Source organism: Acipenser ruthenus, chromosome 13, assembly GCF_902713425.1.
Source record: "Acipenser ruthenus chromosome 13, fAciRut3.2 maternal haplotype, whole genome shotgun sequence".
NCBI classification, from domain to species: domain Eukaryota; kingdom Metazoa; phylum Chordata; class Actinopteri; order Acipenseriformes; family Acipenseridae; genus Acipenser; species Acipenser ruthenus.
In genome coordinates, this window is record NC_081201.1 from 23,540,145 (window position 1) to 23,557,720 (window position 17,576).

The following is a 17,576-nucleotide window of genomic DNA, read 5'->3' on the forward strand; positions in this document are numbered from 1 at the left end:
CAAATGTATTTTTAAATTTAAAACAAAAGTAACATATGTTTTCTCTCCGTGTGTTACTCAGTGCAGCACTGAATCCAGGTTGAGCTGCAGCAGCCTGCTGCTTTGCAGTTTTGTAGTCGAAATATTTCTGCCGAAGTGCTTTTCAAGATGACATCTCCTGATATTTTCCCTGGAGGGTTCCTAGTACAAAACAAAGGAACTGGTGGCTGCCAGGTCCAGTAGAGATAACAACAGGCTTGCATATTTAAAAAGAAAACATAGAATACTGTAGGTTATATTCAAAACAAAAACATGTATTGCACCAAATTTCATCTTGAAGTTAGCCACAGCACTTCGAAAGAAACATTTTGATCAGAAAACTGCAAAGTAGTGGTTTATAGTGGTGTTAGAAAATACACCCTTTTATGTTTAATTTTTAATTTAAATACAGCATTTTGGCTGTGCAGATGTTTGATATGATGTGCTTGAATAAAACTTTTGAGTTGTATCCGATAGTTTGTCTTTCATTTTAATATTGATGTTGTTTAAAATGTAACCGTCATAATGACTGCCTGCAGCGGTTTTAGGTAGGAGTAGGCTTGCTGCTATTCAATTTTTATTTTTTTGCCAAATCAACGATTAATGTGGACGTTTATTTTAGAAAACATTTACCGTTTTTTTTAGATATTTATTTTTCAATTCAAGCAGAGAATGGGTGAAATCGACCTTTATGCTTTAAAAAAAAACACTTTTTATGCCATTGAAAAACGTCTCATTTAGAGAAACCCCTTTATCATATTCAGCATGCAACAAAACCAGATCTCCCGAGTGGTGCATCCGGTAAAGGAGCTCCGCGTGGAGTGCAGGATGTGCTCTATAGCCTGGATGTCACCGGTTCGAGTCTAGGCTATTCCACAGCCGACCGTGGACGGGAGCTCCCAGGGGGCGGCGCACAATTGGCTGGTGAGACCGCAGTGTGTAAAAAAGCGGTTTGCTGAGGGCACACGCTTCGGAGGACAGCGTGTGTTCGTCTTCACCCTCCCGAGTCAGCGGAGGGGTGGTAGCGGTGAGCTGAGCTTAAAAAAATAATTGGCCACTCCACATTGGGAGAAAATAATAAAAAATAATTGGCAACGACTAAATTTATTAAAAAAAACAAAACAAAACAAAACAAAAAACAACATGCAACAAAACCATGGTTACCAACATTCTAATTGAAATAACGTTTGGTCACAGCTGAGCTGTACATTTAAAAAATGTCTCATACAAACTGTAGTAAACACAGCATATAAAAGTGTATTACACTAACCTTTATAGCAGAAATTTACGAGTAAAAATAATATGCACAGAACAAAACATTAGATAGTTGAACAGAACTAACTTATTATTCAGTCTGAGCCCCCCCTCTCCTCCTTCAGCACAGCCAGACTCTGGAAGGCAAGGCAAACGGGCCCGCTTCATCCTGTCGCGGCCAGGGTATTGTGCACAATATTCATTAACTTTTTTCTCTTGCACCCCATTTTCAAATCAAACTAGTAACTGTCACCGTATACCTAAAGCAAAAACTTACGTACACTTTAACCCGCTAATTTCAAAGTAGACGCTTTGAATGACAGGCGCTATAGCTGGCAAATGAATGCACTCTAGCACTGCTTCAGTGAACGAGATCTGTCAGAACAGGGTAAAACTACAGTGCTAATGGACCACTGAGATGACTGACAGCGACCCCGAGCAATTCAGAGCGCAATGGAGACAAGACAGACAGCAAGTATAAAAACTACACAAACTGGAGAGAATTTCTAAATGATTATTTTTGGTAAGGAAATTAAAAATAGTGAGTAGTTTTGCAGACATTTATCATATATAAATTTATTTCAGTCTAACTCATTTTTTGGAAATTCAACGTTTAACGATTTACAGATTAATATCGAAAAGTAGCAAGCCTAGGTATGAGCATAACCGCGGCAGTTAAAGGGACATCTGATGGGGACACATGCATATTCTTTCCAGTTGTTAAAAACTCAAGTCTTTTGTATTTCTTTTCTAAGTGTTCTAATTTGAATGCAAGTTGTGCCTTTTTGTTTAACGATTATGCACAACAGTATTTTTAGTTATTAGATCTTCTGTTAAAAAACAAATGTTTGTTCTTTATTTTGAAAAGTAAAATGTCAATGCATCGATTATTGTTGATAAATGCCTATACGATAATCGAATATGAAATTAGAGTGCCGATTGCACCATTATCAAGTAGTAAAAATGATAAAATAATAATAATAATATATAAAATCTAAATAAAACCATTTAAGAAAACAGAAAATGAATAAGAATGATAAAACATCATATCACAAAAATAAGCAAATAAAATAAATAAAAACAATTATATTTGTAAGTCAAGTCAAAAAGCCTAACCTATAAAAATACATCTTTAATCTTGACACTCCCCCTCCCCCTCTCCCCTACAAGTTTGACCATCTTTTGGTCCACCTTTTGTTTAAATTTGTCTTCCTCATGCACATATCTGTTCTCTCTGGTGAATGCTGCACGGTTTACAAAGGGTTATTGTATTTACAATGTTGAGTTATCAGTCTACATTATTGGCCATCAAGGTATATACATCAAAGACATAGTTGTAGTCAACTCCAATACACTTGGTGAATTTGTGATATTTTTTCAACATGACGGAAGTATGCGGTTCTTAAAATGTTGGTATATGAAGTTTTGTTGCCAGAATTTTTTTTTTTTTTTTTAAATGCATCTTCAGCTTCTGTCAAAGGAAAATAAATGTTTTTTTTTTTTTTTAGTTTGGCTGTTTTTTTTATGCTTTGTGTAACATGTATTTATTTGGATTGGATCCAAATAAAATGGAGTAATATTAAGTAAATGTGTTTTTTTTGTTTTTTTGTAATGATAAAGCTACAAGTACCCAGCAGGCCTGAGGACAGTGAATAATACTGGTACTGTGATGATAATACAGTTAGTTAAACCTGTCTAATCCGGCATTGTGCTGGATTATACAGTGTGCTGGATTACAGAGACAATTATAAAATCTAATATAGTGCCCCAAAAAACAGGTATCAATGAAAAAGGTACAAAGACAAAAGAAGAGGTAAGAATTGACTTCATTTTACTCCATGAAAGGACAAATAGTACTGATGTTCCTGAGACTTGGAGGCTTGCTGTAATTCTACAGACTGGACTCGGCCCCCTTCACTAAACTAATCAATAAGGATGCCACTTTTACATGTATTTGTAAGCGTGTAAACTACCTGTGATAAACTATAAATGACATATTTAAGGAAAAAATTATTTGGTGTATATTATGTGCTTCTCTGTGTGAATACAGAGCAGTCGGAAAACATCATGACTAATATAGCACAATGCTAAGCACACACCAACTGCTGGCTAAATGTTACTTATGTTATAGCCTTAGGGCAAAATTCGGGGGGTGGTAGCTAGGCATCTTAATTAATGCCTATCATCATTAACCTCCTATTTAAACCCCAATCTCACACTCCTTCTCTGTCTAGTGTTTTGCTTTCTTGCATACGCTGTGTCCTCGCGCAAAGAGCTCATCAGTCGGGATCTCTTTTCTATTCTAATTTCAAGTCCGGGCCTCTCTAAAACCGCACCTTATTCCGAGCTTCGGGCTCGTCTCTCTATCCTTGGCTGAGCGTCCTCCACTCGATACTGTTTTACTAACAGCTCGTTTCTGCTTCCTCTGCTCTATCCTGACAGCCCCAGCGGACACCCTGTGAATTATCAAACATTCCGCAAATCCACCACAGTAACTTACACAAAGAATAATAATTAAACACACACACACACACACACACACACACACACACACACACACACACACACACACACACACACACACACACACACACACACACACACACACACACACACACACACACACACACACACACACACATATATATATATATATATATATATATATATATATATATATAATGTATTTATTGTAACAAGATTGCATCACTCACTCGGTTCGTTGCCCCTTTAAAATCAGACCCAGACACGGAAATGGATTTTTATCACGCAGACGCGCTATTTTTAATAAACACCGAACACAAAAACAAAACAAAACAAACACCTAGCTCTTAAATCAGCACTAACTAAACGCACAGCCACCTAAACTAACCGGCAGGACGGCTAAGCCGTTTACCTGCTAAACACCAACAAAATACACTCTTCTTTGAATTTACTTTTAACGACTGCTTGGAAGCAGAGCACCCCTTCCTGCCTCCTTCTCCTCAGCACCTCTGACCAAAGTGACCTCAAATGAAGATGAGAGCCTAGGACCAAACATTCTCTTCATTTTGTATTAACTTAATCTATTACACTCTAGTTTTCATACAGTAATTGCTGTTAACTCTGCTCCACCAAAAAAAAGGAAGTTCCCTCACGTTCTGTTTAGACTTTCTTGCTAAAACAGTGGTTCTTTTGGCAGGAACCTGACTTTCACAATTCCATTTATGTTTCCATGTATGAACAGATGGAAAGTTTTTTTTTTTTTTTCTTTTTAACTACATTCCATATATTTTAAAAATGGTACTGAATATTGGACCTATTGACAGCACTTTATCTCATGGGTTATGTCATATGTAGAGTGTTGTGTTTCTTTTTTGTTTGTTTTTTTTAACAATTTTGGTGAGCATTAAATGTTTATTAATACAAAACAGAGTCAAATGCTTTGTGAATATGGCCTAGACTGCATCACAATTGTTTCAAGCTCACTTGTAAATAGTTTTTGTGATTCATTTTGTGTTAATAAATTATTTTGTACTGGTACCTGTTTACACTTCCATATTCTATGCTTGCATAATTCCATCATCCTGCAATGATGATTTGTAAGAGACAAAAAAAAGAGCTGCAGGCAAAAATGTCCTGTCACCAAAAGGGTTATCTTCTAGACACGCCTGTCAATAAAGAACTACAGCAAACACCCTTATAAATGACCAAAGCAACGTGTAATAAAGCACAGTGGAAGCATGATATAAAGCCCAGAGAGGTATTGTAAGGCATATTAAACAAACATGGCAAAACATGGTAAACAACAGTAAATGCATAGTATAACCATGGGAAGAGCAAAATTGCAAAAACTGCAAAATTACAGTGCAGATTTACTGTGATGCACTTTTATAAGGGAAGGGACTAATCACTTCTGATAAATAAAAATGAACTTGTCTATAGGTAGTTTAAAACTAAAAGTAACATTTTAAAATCAAGGTGTTTGTGGGCTTCACCTGTGCAGGGACGACTCTACGTGAGACAAGGGGACACCTGGCCTCTTTAATAAGTCACAAGCACTCTCCTTCCCTTCTAATCCCTAGAGGTTCTTCCTCCACACAGTCCTGGTTCCTGGTAGTCCAAGGATAGCAAGGGTTTGGGATCCAAGATGGCAATTCAGTTTTTCCAGTACTATGACATACTGTACTGCAGGTGGGCCGAGAACATCCCGTCATGGGATACCATTTGACATGAGCGAAGCAATACCAGAAGAGCAGTAGATCCCAATCCTGACAGTGCTTAGTACTAAAACCAGACTGGATATACAAGCTAACAGTATGATGTATGCACCCCACATGTATCTAACATCTTGTTTGCAGGTCTGTGTGTTGTTTTCCCATGTTTCCTGGAATCATGTGATATTGTGACCTTTCAACTCTGTTCTCCACCTACTGTACCTCTTGCTAAGTCCCCTGAAGAGTGAAATTCAACCCTTTTCTGTCACTAACCAACCAGTTGTTTTGAACACATTGAAATCCTTCACCTCTTTCTCTCTCTCTCTCTCTCTCTCTCTCTCTCTCATACATATATAGAGAGTAATTGTAATTATTGTAAATATTGTTGACGGGTGATTTTGTGTGGGAATGGATAATTGCAAAAATGTGTGGGACTACCTACAAACTCACAACCTGGAATGATCTATACAGGTTCCAGTTCTTATCACGGCTTTGTCTTAATTAAAAAATTCAATAGGTTTCATAGCTGTAGTCTAGCTGTTGGTCTCTTTCAATTCATTTATTAAACTTATGCTTACTGTATTCTATCTGGTTGAATCTGACCATATTTTTGCATGTGTGTTTGCATCCACACATTTACTTATGCAAACTCCACTGGGTCCTTTGATTCCTCGGACATGTAAATAATGTGTAACTGAACATTGGTGCTGAGCAAGAGAGGGCAACATGAAGAGAATAACACATTTATACCCCACTTAAGGCCTCACACTACCTACAATTCTCCCCCATCATCTCATCTTTTATTTTTATTTCTTGTAACAACTTTTTAATTGTAACATCTAAATGTTATGTTAATCATTTTAACCTTTTTGTTTCTTTTCTCCTTTTGTCTCTTTTCCATTCTTGCCTACCTGACGAACTAGCCACTCAAACCTCTACGAGCTCCCATTCGTGGATAATTAGGACATACCCACTCACACCTCTGCAAGCTCCCATTCGTGGATAATTAGGACACACCCACTCACACCTCTGCGAGCTCCCATTCATGGATAATTAGGACACACCCACTCACACCTCTGCGAGCTCCCATTCGTGGATAATTAGGACACACCCACTCACACCTCTGCAAGCTCCCATTCGTGGATAATTAGGACACACCCACTCACACCTCTGCGAGCTCCCATTCGTGGATAATTAGGACACACCCACTCACACCTCTGCAAGCTCCCATTCGTGGATAATTAGGACACACCCGCTCACACCTCTGCCAGGTCCCATTTGTGGATAATTAGTAGTAAAAGCATAGCAAAGTATATTTGGGCATAGTGAAAGCAGGGCAAAGCCAAGGTAAGAATTGTAAAGTCCAGAGAGCTATGGTAAAGCATATTTAAAAACATGGCAAGCCATGGTAAACTATGGTAAATGCATAGTATAGCCAAAGAACCTTGTACAGAGACCACATTCTGTAGAAAAAGCCACATGCCCCACTCCATTTTCAACAAGGAAGTTGTACTTTCCTCATTTTGTGGTTTACTAATTTGCAAACCTGAACAGGGCTAACAAGAGAGTGCAGTAAAACAAATAAGCAAAGAAACAAACAAACTACTGTGCTTTCACTTAAACTGTAGAGTAACACATTTCATAAAAAAAACTAACTTTTTGCATCTTTGATAACATCAGTGTGGTTATATTCATATCAAAGTATCAAAGCAAGCTTTGAAAGAGGATGCAAGGGTTTGCCTAGTGAGCATCAAAATGATGTCACAATCTTTGGTTTCCTTTAAGCAAGCCTCATCTGACTGAAACAAAGAGCCCAGTGATATAGCATCAGTGTGGAGTAGTGGTTAGGGCTCTGGACTCTTGACCGGAGGGTCATGGGTTCAATCCCTGGTGGGGGACACTGTTGCTGTACCCTTGAGCAAAGTACTTTACCTTAATTGCTCCAGTAAAAAACCCAACTGTATAAATGGGTAATTGTATGTAAAAATAATGTGATATCTTGTGACAATTGTAAGTCGCCCTGGATAAGGGCATCTGCTAAGAAATAAATAAATATTAAACTTTACCACAAAAACTGAAATTTTCCATGACGACGACACTGTATTAAAATGTTTTTATGGTATAGTGTACATAATTCTTGGTACTTTTATGGTGTAACAGGACAAAGGCTGGGTGCAACCACATTGCAAGCAAATGCCTTAACCACTTAACATAACAACCAGGCTTCTCTGCAGGTGTTGTAATATTCATTTTAACCTAATTTCTCTACTGGGTCAGTGCATCACACAACAGTGTCCAATTAAATAGCAGCTGTTTGTCTTTTTCAATGTGTTGTAAAAAAGTTGAATTGATAAAAAAGCAGTCTTATTTCAGTGTATTACTCAGATGTTAGAAAAACAAACTTAAATTCAACAACAAATATTTTGACTAGAAGTCTTTTTTCTTTTAGTATTTCTAAATAAAGCACTATTGAGTGTTATGGATGGTATTACTCAAATCTGCTGTTACTGCATGAAGATGAAAACACAAGTTTCCGTTCTCTTTTGAAGTTGGATACTGACATCTAGTGGAGGATTAATGTAAATTGTTGGTCAGTACAACACACTTTGGGACTCATTTACTAAACGGTGGTGTTATACTATACATTATACTGCGTGAAAAGGGAAGATCACTTCGCGCGGTTTCATCCAGTGAAAAACACCTTATTCACTAAACGTAATAGATGCAAAATTACAGTGGAGTAACCTTCTAATTAGCATACACCTTGCGACAGTCACTGTTTTGAGAGGGGCTGTCCTAGGGTCCGTATCCCTTGGCATCTCAATGCCCGCACTGGGCAGTGGAAATCCAATTTCTTATCCTCCTCTGAAGAAAACGGTGGTGGATGGAAAGACTCCAGTTCCACAGGTTGGTTCATGTGGAAAGCTGTGATCACCTTGGGGAGGAAAGCAGGGTTTGTACGCAGTGACACCCTGCTGCCTTCGTCCCAAATACGCATGCAGGAGCCGTGCACTGACAGCGCCTGTAGTTCACTGACCCGCTTAGCGGAGGTGATAGCCATGAGGAAGGCTGTCTTCATAGACAGATACTATATGGAGTATATGGGCTCAAACGGGGCCTTCGTGAGAGCCTCCAGTACAATATCAAGGCTCCATTTGGGGAGAACAGTCCTCCTAGGAGGATGTAATCGCTGCGCACCTTTAAGAAACTGGGTAGCCAAAAAATGTGCACCCGGAGATACCGAATCTATGGGGGCATGGCACGCAGAAATAGCCGGTAAATACACCTTCAAAGTGGAAGGTGACCTACCAGCATCAAGCAGATCTTGCAGAAACTGTAAGATAACTGGCATGGGGCAAGAGACTGGGTCATGACTCTTAGTTAGACACCAGTTCTGGAAATACTTCCACTTGTAGGAGTACAATGTTCTAGTGGAATCTGCCCTAGCATTCTGCAACATACCCACAACCGTGTCCGATAACCCTAGGGCTAACCAGTGGTCCCTTTCAGGAGCCAGACCCATAACTGGAACCTGCCCAGTTCCAGGTGCCAAAGAGTGCTGCCTTCCTACATATTCTAGGTAACACTGTTGCTAGGTAATTCACTCCCATTGACCCAAACAGCGCAACAGTTTAAGATGCTTTGTTGGGATGAAGACTATTAATTAAGTAATTAATTTAAAGTCAAACTGTATTTTTTTAAAAGCCAGTCATTTAAGCATTTAACAGCCCAATTTGTGTGGTATTAATTTCAGTTCAAGTTTTTTGTACTGGTACTTGTAAAGAGTGAGTGCGCGGTAGTAAGGAGAAGAGAGTGAAGAAATGCGAAAGTCGAGTGGTTAAGACATCGCGTGTAGTAATGTAAATACTGTTTAAAAATATGAAAATATCCACAGTTAAAAATTAATATAGTCAGTTTCACAAAACGACGGCTGATACCAACTAAAAGGAGTAAAATAAAACTGAATATCTGACAACTGGATCTGAAGTTACAGAAACTGACTGGTATGTAGGCCTGCCATAAATAAAATACCAAAACAGCGTGGTGTTTAAAATAGCAAACTGGTTTGTAGTGCAAATTAATATAAACTGGAAGATATGACAAGACACCTTGAGTCTTCAGTATCTTCCATGACAGAAGGTATTTTGACAGGTGTTTTCTTTGATTTTGGTGGCACAGTGATACGTGGTTAGCACAGGTGCAGTGATTTGCCTTTGTTCCTAAGTAGTTCCTAATCGTGACATTATGCTTGATATTGTAACGGCTTGGAACACTGATGGACCAATCAGCATGCAGCATTCTAACAATCCGTTTTATAATTATAACTATAGTACTATTAAGTAAAAAAAATATATATCATAGAAATAAACAAAAGAAAAAAAAAATATTTTATGTCTGCAGTATTTGATGGAGCCTACTGTAAACATTGCATGCATTTTGGTAGAAAACGTTCTTTATAAATCTGGGGTTCAGCAGGTAGAAAACTGAAAGAAAATCAGAATTCCACAAGGCAGCAGTAATAGTTGGAATGAATGTGTGTCTGTGATGCAGCAAACTAAAACACCTGTACATCAGGAAGTGGATTCAGTTTATAAAGAAAGAGTGGAAAAAACAGGCAGGAGCTATTTTTATATTTGAATAACTCCCAAGTATTGCGTATTATAGTTGTACTCTTAGTATGTTACTTAAAATGTACTAGCAAATGTGAAACGAAGCAGGTGGCTCAGGCCTGGCGGCGAACGCTGTGGGGGGCGTCCACTTATTTAGGACGGGCTCATTTTGGAAAAGACAAATCAATGAGCTTGTATTCTCTTCAGTCATCATTTTGTCCCGACAAAAATGATGACTGTTCTTTTATCAGCAGATCTGGTTTATTTTACTCAATAAATCATTATCCATGGTTTTGGGCCTATTGGAAGTTTTTTAGAACCAGATTTACTATAAAGTATGCATTAATAAGCATATCTCGTGTACAAAACCAGCCAACTCCAGTAGTTTTTGACAAGAAAAACACACAATTAAGAACGCACCCACAAATGCTAGACCAGCGCTTCTCAAAGAGGGTGTATCAGACTTTCTCCACAGGCTAAGATATACTGAAATGCTAGCAAATAATTCACTGTGCTTGTTTGTTTTCTGGTATGTGATTTATAATTCTCACTATTGTGATGGGGCGGGAGGTGCTCCAAAAAAAAACAACAAAAAAAAGTGCTTAAGTGAAGCGTTATTCAAAAAAGATTGAGAACCTGTTCTAGACAGTGGACTAAAGCTATTTACTCAATGTTGTCATTTGTACAGTTTTGTATCTTTATTGGGTTTGTTAAAAAAATGTGCTAATGACAATTTGGAGTTAATAGCTTTGAGAATCTTGCCCAGTGTATTTTATACCAGTATTTTATTTTTATTTTTTTAATGAAAATTAGTTTTTCTTTTAAATACAGTGCATATTATTATTATCTTTTAATAACATTTTTTTTTAAAATCATGCACAAGACAAAAACAAAAACAAAAACAAAAACAAAGCAAAAACAAAACAAACAAAAAAAAACAGACATGCTTTAGTTGGTTCCAGTCAGATAACAAGTGCAAAGTGTCGAACATCTATGTATCTGGGCCCTTTTTCTTTTCTCTTCCCCCCCCCAATTTTTTTTTCCTTTTCCCCTCCTTTTATCCAGTAAGAAACTGATTATCTATTCCACTCCACTCAAATTTGCCCTCTCTTCATAATATCAACAAGATTATTTGGAAGTTGCTCTGAAAATGGACTCCATATGTTGAGAAATGACATGTCATCCTTCCTTAAAACACCACTCAACCTTTCTATGGGAATTACTTTAATAATCTCTCCATACTAGTCAGTTTCAGTTGGGTGGGGCTTAACATAGTCAATCTAGGAGGCATGCCCAGAATAAAAAGCCAGGGATCTCTGTCCAGCCTACAATCAAACATTTCCTCTAATTCCTGCTGGATCTCGTTCCAAAAGGAAGGTATCAGTGGGCAGGTCCAGAAGCAATGAACATAAGTTCCAATATCCTTTTTACATTTGGAACAAATTGGTGAGCTGTAGGTCTATTTTATGGAGGATGCAAGGTGTTCTATGCACACGATGCAAAATCTTGTACTGAGTCTCCCTTGCTCGATTACAAACAAATGTAAGCCTCCGCCCAGGCCTCCTCTTCAGGTGATCGACCTGAAGATCCCAAGCATCCAGGACCCTGTTAACATTACTCAAATTAATAGAGGAGATCACTGAATAAAAAGATATACATTTTTTAGAGTTCAGATTTTAAAAGGATAGTATCCACTGGGTTTAAAACTGGTAATCCTGGAGGGAGCACAACCTTTGTGTGCAGGAAATGTCCAATCTGTAGAAAGCCATAAAAGTGTTTACTCGAAATATCATATTTTGTATTTGTTGAAATGACATTATTGTGTCCCCATCATATATATCAGCAATAAATCGGATTCCTTTGTGGTACCAGTGGTCAAAAATACTGTCTTTTATACCTGAAAAGAAATCCTTGTTTTTTATTAGAGGGATCAGTCCAGAGGAGAATCCTCTTCTGCCAACAAATGTAATACTTTCACCTCCACATCCTAATAGTGTTGTAAACGAGAGGGTTATTCTTTAATTCAGGTGTCACTTGATTTGCACCACTGGTTAACACACTCACTCATCGACGAAAACGGTGAGCAACACCATGCATCTGTGCCAACCCAAGTGGAATCCCAGTATAAAGTCTGAAATACACAGGGGATGCCATACTTAAAACCAAGTCTCATCCTATTAACAGTTACTTTGAGCAATCCAGTCATTAAATACGTTTAATAATTTGATTAAAAAAACAAACTGGGAGACATCAAGAAAGCAATAAAAGGAAGCTTTAGCATCCTGTTCTCTCCCTGTGGTGCCCAGTCCATGCTCCCAATAAGTGAGATGTCGATTCGAATGTGACTTGCTCTAGTTAGCCAAACATGGATATGGAAACAGCAGGGGAAAAAAAATATAGGTCACAGCTAATCATGCCTTTTTTTGCCATAATTGGTGATCTTTAAGCAAATATTTTGCTGAAATACAAATGTGTAAAGAATTACAGAAGAATGTAAAAATCTGAATGTTAGACTTTGTTCTTGATGGTCCACATCACTTATTCTTAAAATCCAAAAAGATTAAGGGTAGTCATTTTGTTTGCCTACCCCCCCCTTTTTTTACCAAACAATATAGGCTTTTTGACATTTTCACCAAACAATTAATACAGTACATTTAAAATAAAGCAACAAAATGCTGTAACATAGTATTCAAGATCACTTATGCCTCTAAGTGGATTCAGCAGGTCAAAAGCAAGAGTCCTCATTAGCACACAGTCTCGTAACCATGGCTCTCGACTGTAGCGTCACACAGGAGCAGCACTGTATATCCAGGTTTGATTTAAATTCGTTTCTGGTGGTGGAGAGGTAAATTGCAGATCCTTTATTACAGAAGATCTCTGGTTTGGGAATTGAGGCACACTCTATGAGCATAAGATAAGAAAATGTACGAACAAGAGGAGACCATTTGGCCAATCTATGTTCATGCAGTTCCCAGTATTGTAGTTGACAAACTTTGTAAAGGATCCAAGTGATTCATCAACATATGACTAAGTAAACCGACATTCTGAGTAAACAAACCAATAGAAATCACAGTTTTCATGCAAGAGGGACTGTATTGTTTGGCTGTCCTCCCTCTACACACCTCACAGTATTTTGGAAAATGACATGAATAATATTTATTCACATTGTGTAAAAAGTTCTGTATACCAATACAATCAACTATAAATGATAAAGTCTGCAGCCTTTGATCATTTTTTTATATAAATGTTTATTGCCTGCAATCAATACCCCTGTGTAACAACAGCACAAATGTAATCACTTACATCTCATTAGGAAACTAAGAGCCAACCTGCTAGAAGTGATATAATACTGAGAAAAATATATAAACATACATAAAAGAATACAAAACTATTTAAATTACAACTTTTTTTTTTGTTACCAACAATCATACATAACAACTAAGAAAGCACTAAAGCAAAGTGTATTTTTTTTTTTTTTTTAAGTCTTAAGTGGTTTTGTAAAAAGTTTCCTGTATATTCACAATAAATGTCTCCGTCTTATATACACCTTGGTAACTTTCTGTTATTGTATAAGAATTATAGTGCTAGTTTCAACTCGTTTCATTGGCCCTGCATGATTTCAAGAATACTATATTACGAAGATGCAGTTACAATCTTTTTTTTTTTGTGGTGCCACACTTTAAAGAGAATTATTCAGTGTGATGTGGATTTAAAAGAACGCTAACAATCACTGTGAAATGTGTCACTTAATAAAGGGAAAGTTAATAAATATAACAAATTAAACAACCACTACTATTCATGGGAGATACACAAAATATGTACCAACAAATCATTATATCAATCAAAATGTTTACAAAGAAGAAAGAAAAGTGGTATTTTAAAGATTCCATTTCCATCAGCCATGTCGTGCACAGTTAGGTCAATTCAGAAACCTGTCCTAACCCCTCCAGAGTGTCCTTTTCAACTTTTTTAATAAACACTAATGTAAAATACATGGCTCTATTCTACTGTATACACAAAACACAATGAATACAAACAGATCAAGTATATGATCAGCACAGGGTAATTGCACTTTAATATGCAGCTGAAGCAATTGTCTGGAACCTTTGGATGTTCTGAAGCACCTCATAGGAAAAGATGCGAGTTGAGGCTCCAATCGTTTTCACAGAAATCCTAAGAATCTCTTTCATTTCATTACATTGGGTTGTGTGAGGCTCTTGGGCTGCGCCTCTACTCTCTTTAAATAAGAATCGTTGTGATCACATTCGGCTCAGTTTGTAGTTGAAATATTGTATAAAAAATGACCCTGCTGCTAACATACATGTTATTGCAGCTCTTAAACTCCCAGAACAGTCCGAACCCCACTGTTTAATATTAAAACGAATGGATGGTAAAGACATACAGCTTTGTTTTTGTGAAGCAGTGAATTTGAACGGGCAATAGTGGCTGGAATGTTCTGTTGTGAAAGTATTCTTTCAGGAGTATGAGACTGTTTGTATATGTATTTTGTTCTTTTTATATAATAAATGTGCGTCTGTCTGATAACTCCCCTTTAGAACGTCTCAATGCCCTTCTCGAATTAGCTAAATGGTGCAAGAGATAATGAAAGGAATCAAAAGGAGTGTGCTGAAAATAAGTTTTAACTTGAACTCTAAGATACTGTAGCAGTGGAGATATTCTAAGCATCAAAATTTGCATAAAAGAAGTGTACATAGTTTACATTTTCAAGCAATTTTTGGCCTCCTGACTAATTAATAATAGTGTTTGCTTATGCAGCTCATAGCTTGGATTGTACCTGATTCAACATTTTGCTTCGGGCAAGTCTAAAAAAAATGGAATGATACTTTCTATGTGGAATTGCTCCTCGTTTTGCTCTACACATCTTCCTTAATCTGTGGAATTACAAAAGTCATGGTACAAAATTGATATTTTGGAACTGAACTTTTTCTTCAAGCTTTCGAAGCAGATACAAAACAAGGAAATTGAAAAAGTGCTTGTATGCTTTGTGATTCATTTCACTGGAGTGAGGAAACTCAGTTCAGAGATCAGCAGTTAGTGGCAGTAGTAGCAGTAGTCAAGGGCTGACGTTTTTTATAGCTAGAACCCCTTTGTAGTTTACTAGATGATTGTGAGGGACAGAATGCACATGGAGAAAGACAGGATGGTTCTTTGGGGGAAGGAGGACAACCCCGAACAAATCAAACATGTAAAATCTCCATGCTGTAATCCTCTGGCTCTGTATAAGAAGAGTTTGTATCCGATTGATGTGGTGCCAGGGCTTCTTTGTTTTCAAAGTTTGGGTCCATTAGTGTAGGTTTTTCAAAAACAATCTTTTTGCTAGTCTCTGGGCGGTTCTGCACATATATTACTCTATTATAAGCCTTTAGTCTCTTCCATAACTGGACGTACACTTTACACTGGACGTACATAAACACCAGTCCTCCTGTGAAACCAATTGCCACAACGACCAGTTTAGTCCAAAAGGGCCATTCCAAAATACCTGCAACGAAAGAGAAGGATTTTTAAAATAATGGCTTAAAAAAAATCCAAATCAGGTAAAAACAAGCACAGAAACGGTGTCCTACAGCAAAGAACAAATTCAGATCCTTGTGATGTGTGGTGCAGATAGTTAACAAGGTCTGGCCTTACTTAACAAAGAACATCCAAATTGGCATCATACATGATATTGCCTATGATATCTGGTTTCTGGGAGACCCCGTACATTCATATATATTCAGAATGACTGGGTCACCTGTTTTTTATTTTACTCCCCAAAAATGTGTTTCTGCAAAGACTGGCATAACGTGGAAATATTACAAAAAACCCAAATGACGAACAGATTCACCACCCCCAGTCACTTGTTCACACATCTGTCCCAATACTTGCTGGAAGGCAGTGAATATAACAGTATTTGAGTAAGCATAAATGTAATATTCTTTAGCATCATTTTAATCAGAATGAATCAGACTACAGATATAAGAGTTGCTTGATAGGTTCACATTTAAGTGATGAATAATTTATAACAACTTTCTCATATTGACATATCCACCTTGACAGGCATTTGAAAACATTAAACATTAACTACCCCAGTGTAACCTTAAGAGAGATGCGCAGTGGTGTGTAAAACAGCACAAGCATTCCAATTTTGGTTGTCACAGGGCAAAACTGGACAGCCACAGTTTACTGAAATTTTATTTTTCATAGTGGCTGTGCTTACCATATTCATCAGAAAAACTAGTTTAGCTAGCAAAGAATGAACCCTAAAACAATCGGTCCGCAGGACTACATTCAGTTACATGAAATGTAACTTTGATTTCAAAGTTTGCATGGTTATGGAGTTGAGAATTGTAAATCTTTTAAGACACCTTTTACTTTAAGCAAGGTATTGCATTATGGTATTGACTGATTAAGGGCTCCTATTCCTTACTGTTTATAAATCTTGTGCTGGAGGGAAAGAAAACATTTGGATTTATTGTGTACAAGAAATAAGACTAATTTGCATTTCACAATTCAACTGTGTGCTTTTTAATATGATTACAACCCTGCTTTATGTGGAAAAGTATAGCGATTACAAAAAGCAAGGGGTATATCTACCTCTACATACAAATCTGGTCTGGATAATAGAATGATTTGAATAATCCTAGATTGCTGAAATGGTCATTTAGCTATTAACAACTTTTACATGAAAAATATCCTGAAAAGGAACTGAAAAACACGAGGTCAAGAAGCCATTTCTAAAGCAAGCTTTATTGAGGTAATCTGATTTTTTTACTTGTATTCTACCATGTAGTGTTCACGATATCTAGTTGAACATTAGAATATGTTTCTGTACTAAATACCATATCCCAGGGGACCCACATAATGCTGTTAATGGCTTCAAAATTGACTGAATGGACAATTGGATGTATTTTAGCTGCTCCTAAAACCGGCCCAAACAACTGTTTCCTTTTTCTGTCCTGTTTTAGTTGTAATTAATTGCAGTATAAGTACCTCCACTATTTGTTTTCAAACACACTTCCCCTTGACAAAAGTATGTTAAACATATTGAAACATTGGGAAGTTGGCTCTTTTGAGCAAAAATGTATTTGTAGTATGTTATAAATTGTTAAAACAGCCACCACTCCAAATATTAATAATTAAAGCCACCAATAAAGTCCAACTTTACTTTTTAAATAGACAGTAATTATAATAAAGTCAACATGCTCCGATTAAGAATTAGAAATATTGTTGGGAGGAATCTGATGTGGTGATACACAAAAAAATAAGTTCAAAGGACAAATCTTGCCACTCAATTACATCTTTCATTGATGGTTTCATACAAGAACGTACTATGTGCAATAAGAATGTATTAAAATATTTACAGAAAAATAAATTTAAAAAGAATTACCTGGTATTCTCCCGGCTGCATGGTTAGAAAAAGTTTAAGTTTTTATAACGTATGAACAACCATACAAACATTATTACCCATAGAATAAAATGCTTGACACCTATGCAATTT

The 17,576-nt window shown here is 37.0% G+C and overlaps 1 protein-coding gene across 8 annotated transcripts in view; it reads right to left on the reverse strand.

Annotated features, from left to right (window-relative positions):
• Positions 1 to 13,301: 13,301 nt before the first annotated feature.
• The window catches only part of marchf8 (membrane-associated ring finger (C3HC4) 8), a 92,974-nt gene continuing 88,699 nt past the window's right edge, over positions 13,302 to 17,576 (reverse strand). For 5 of the 8 annotated variants that reach the window (XM_059035772.1, XM_059035773.1, XM_059035774.1 and 2 more), the window contains 2 exons: positions 17,466 to 17,480; positions 13,302 to 15,578 (listed from right to left, as the gene is read on the reverse strand). In XM_059035772.1, coding sequence (XP_058891755.1) covers positions 15,277 to 15,578; positions 17,466 to 17,480 — 317 coding nt within the window. In that variant the 3' untranslated portion in view covers positions 13,302 to 15,276. The remainder of the gene's footprint in view (positions 15,579 to 17,465; positions 17,481 to 17,576) is intronic. The other 3 variants (XM_059035775.1, XM_059035776.1, XM_059035778.1) reach the window with 1 other exon arrangement.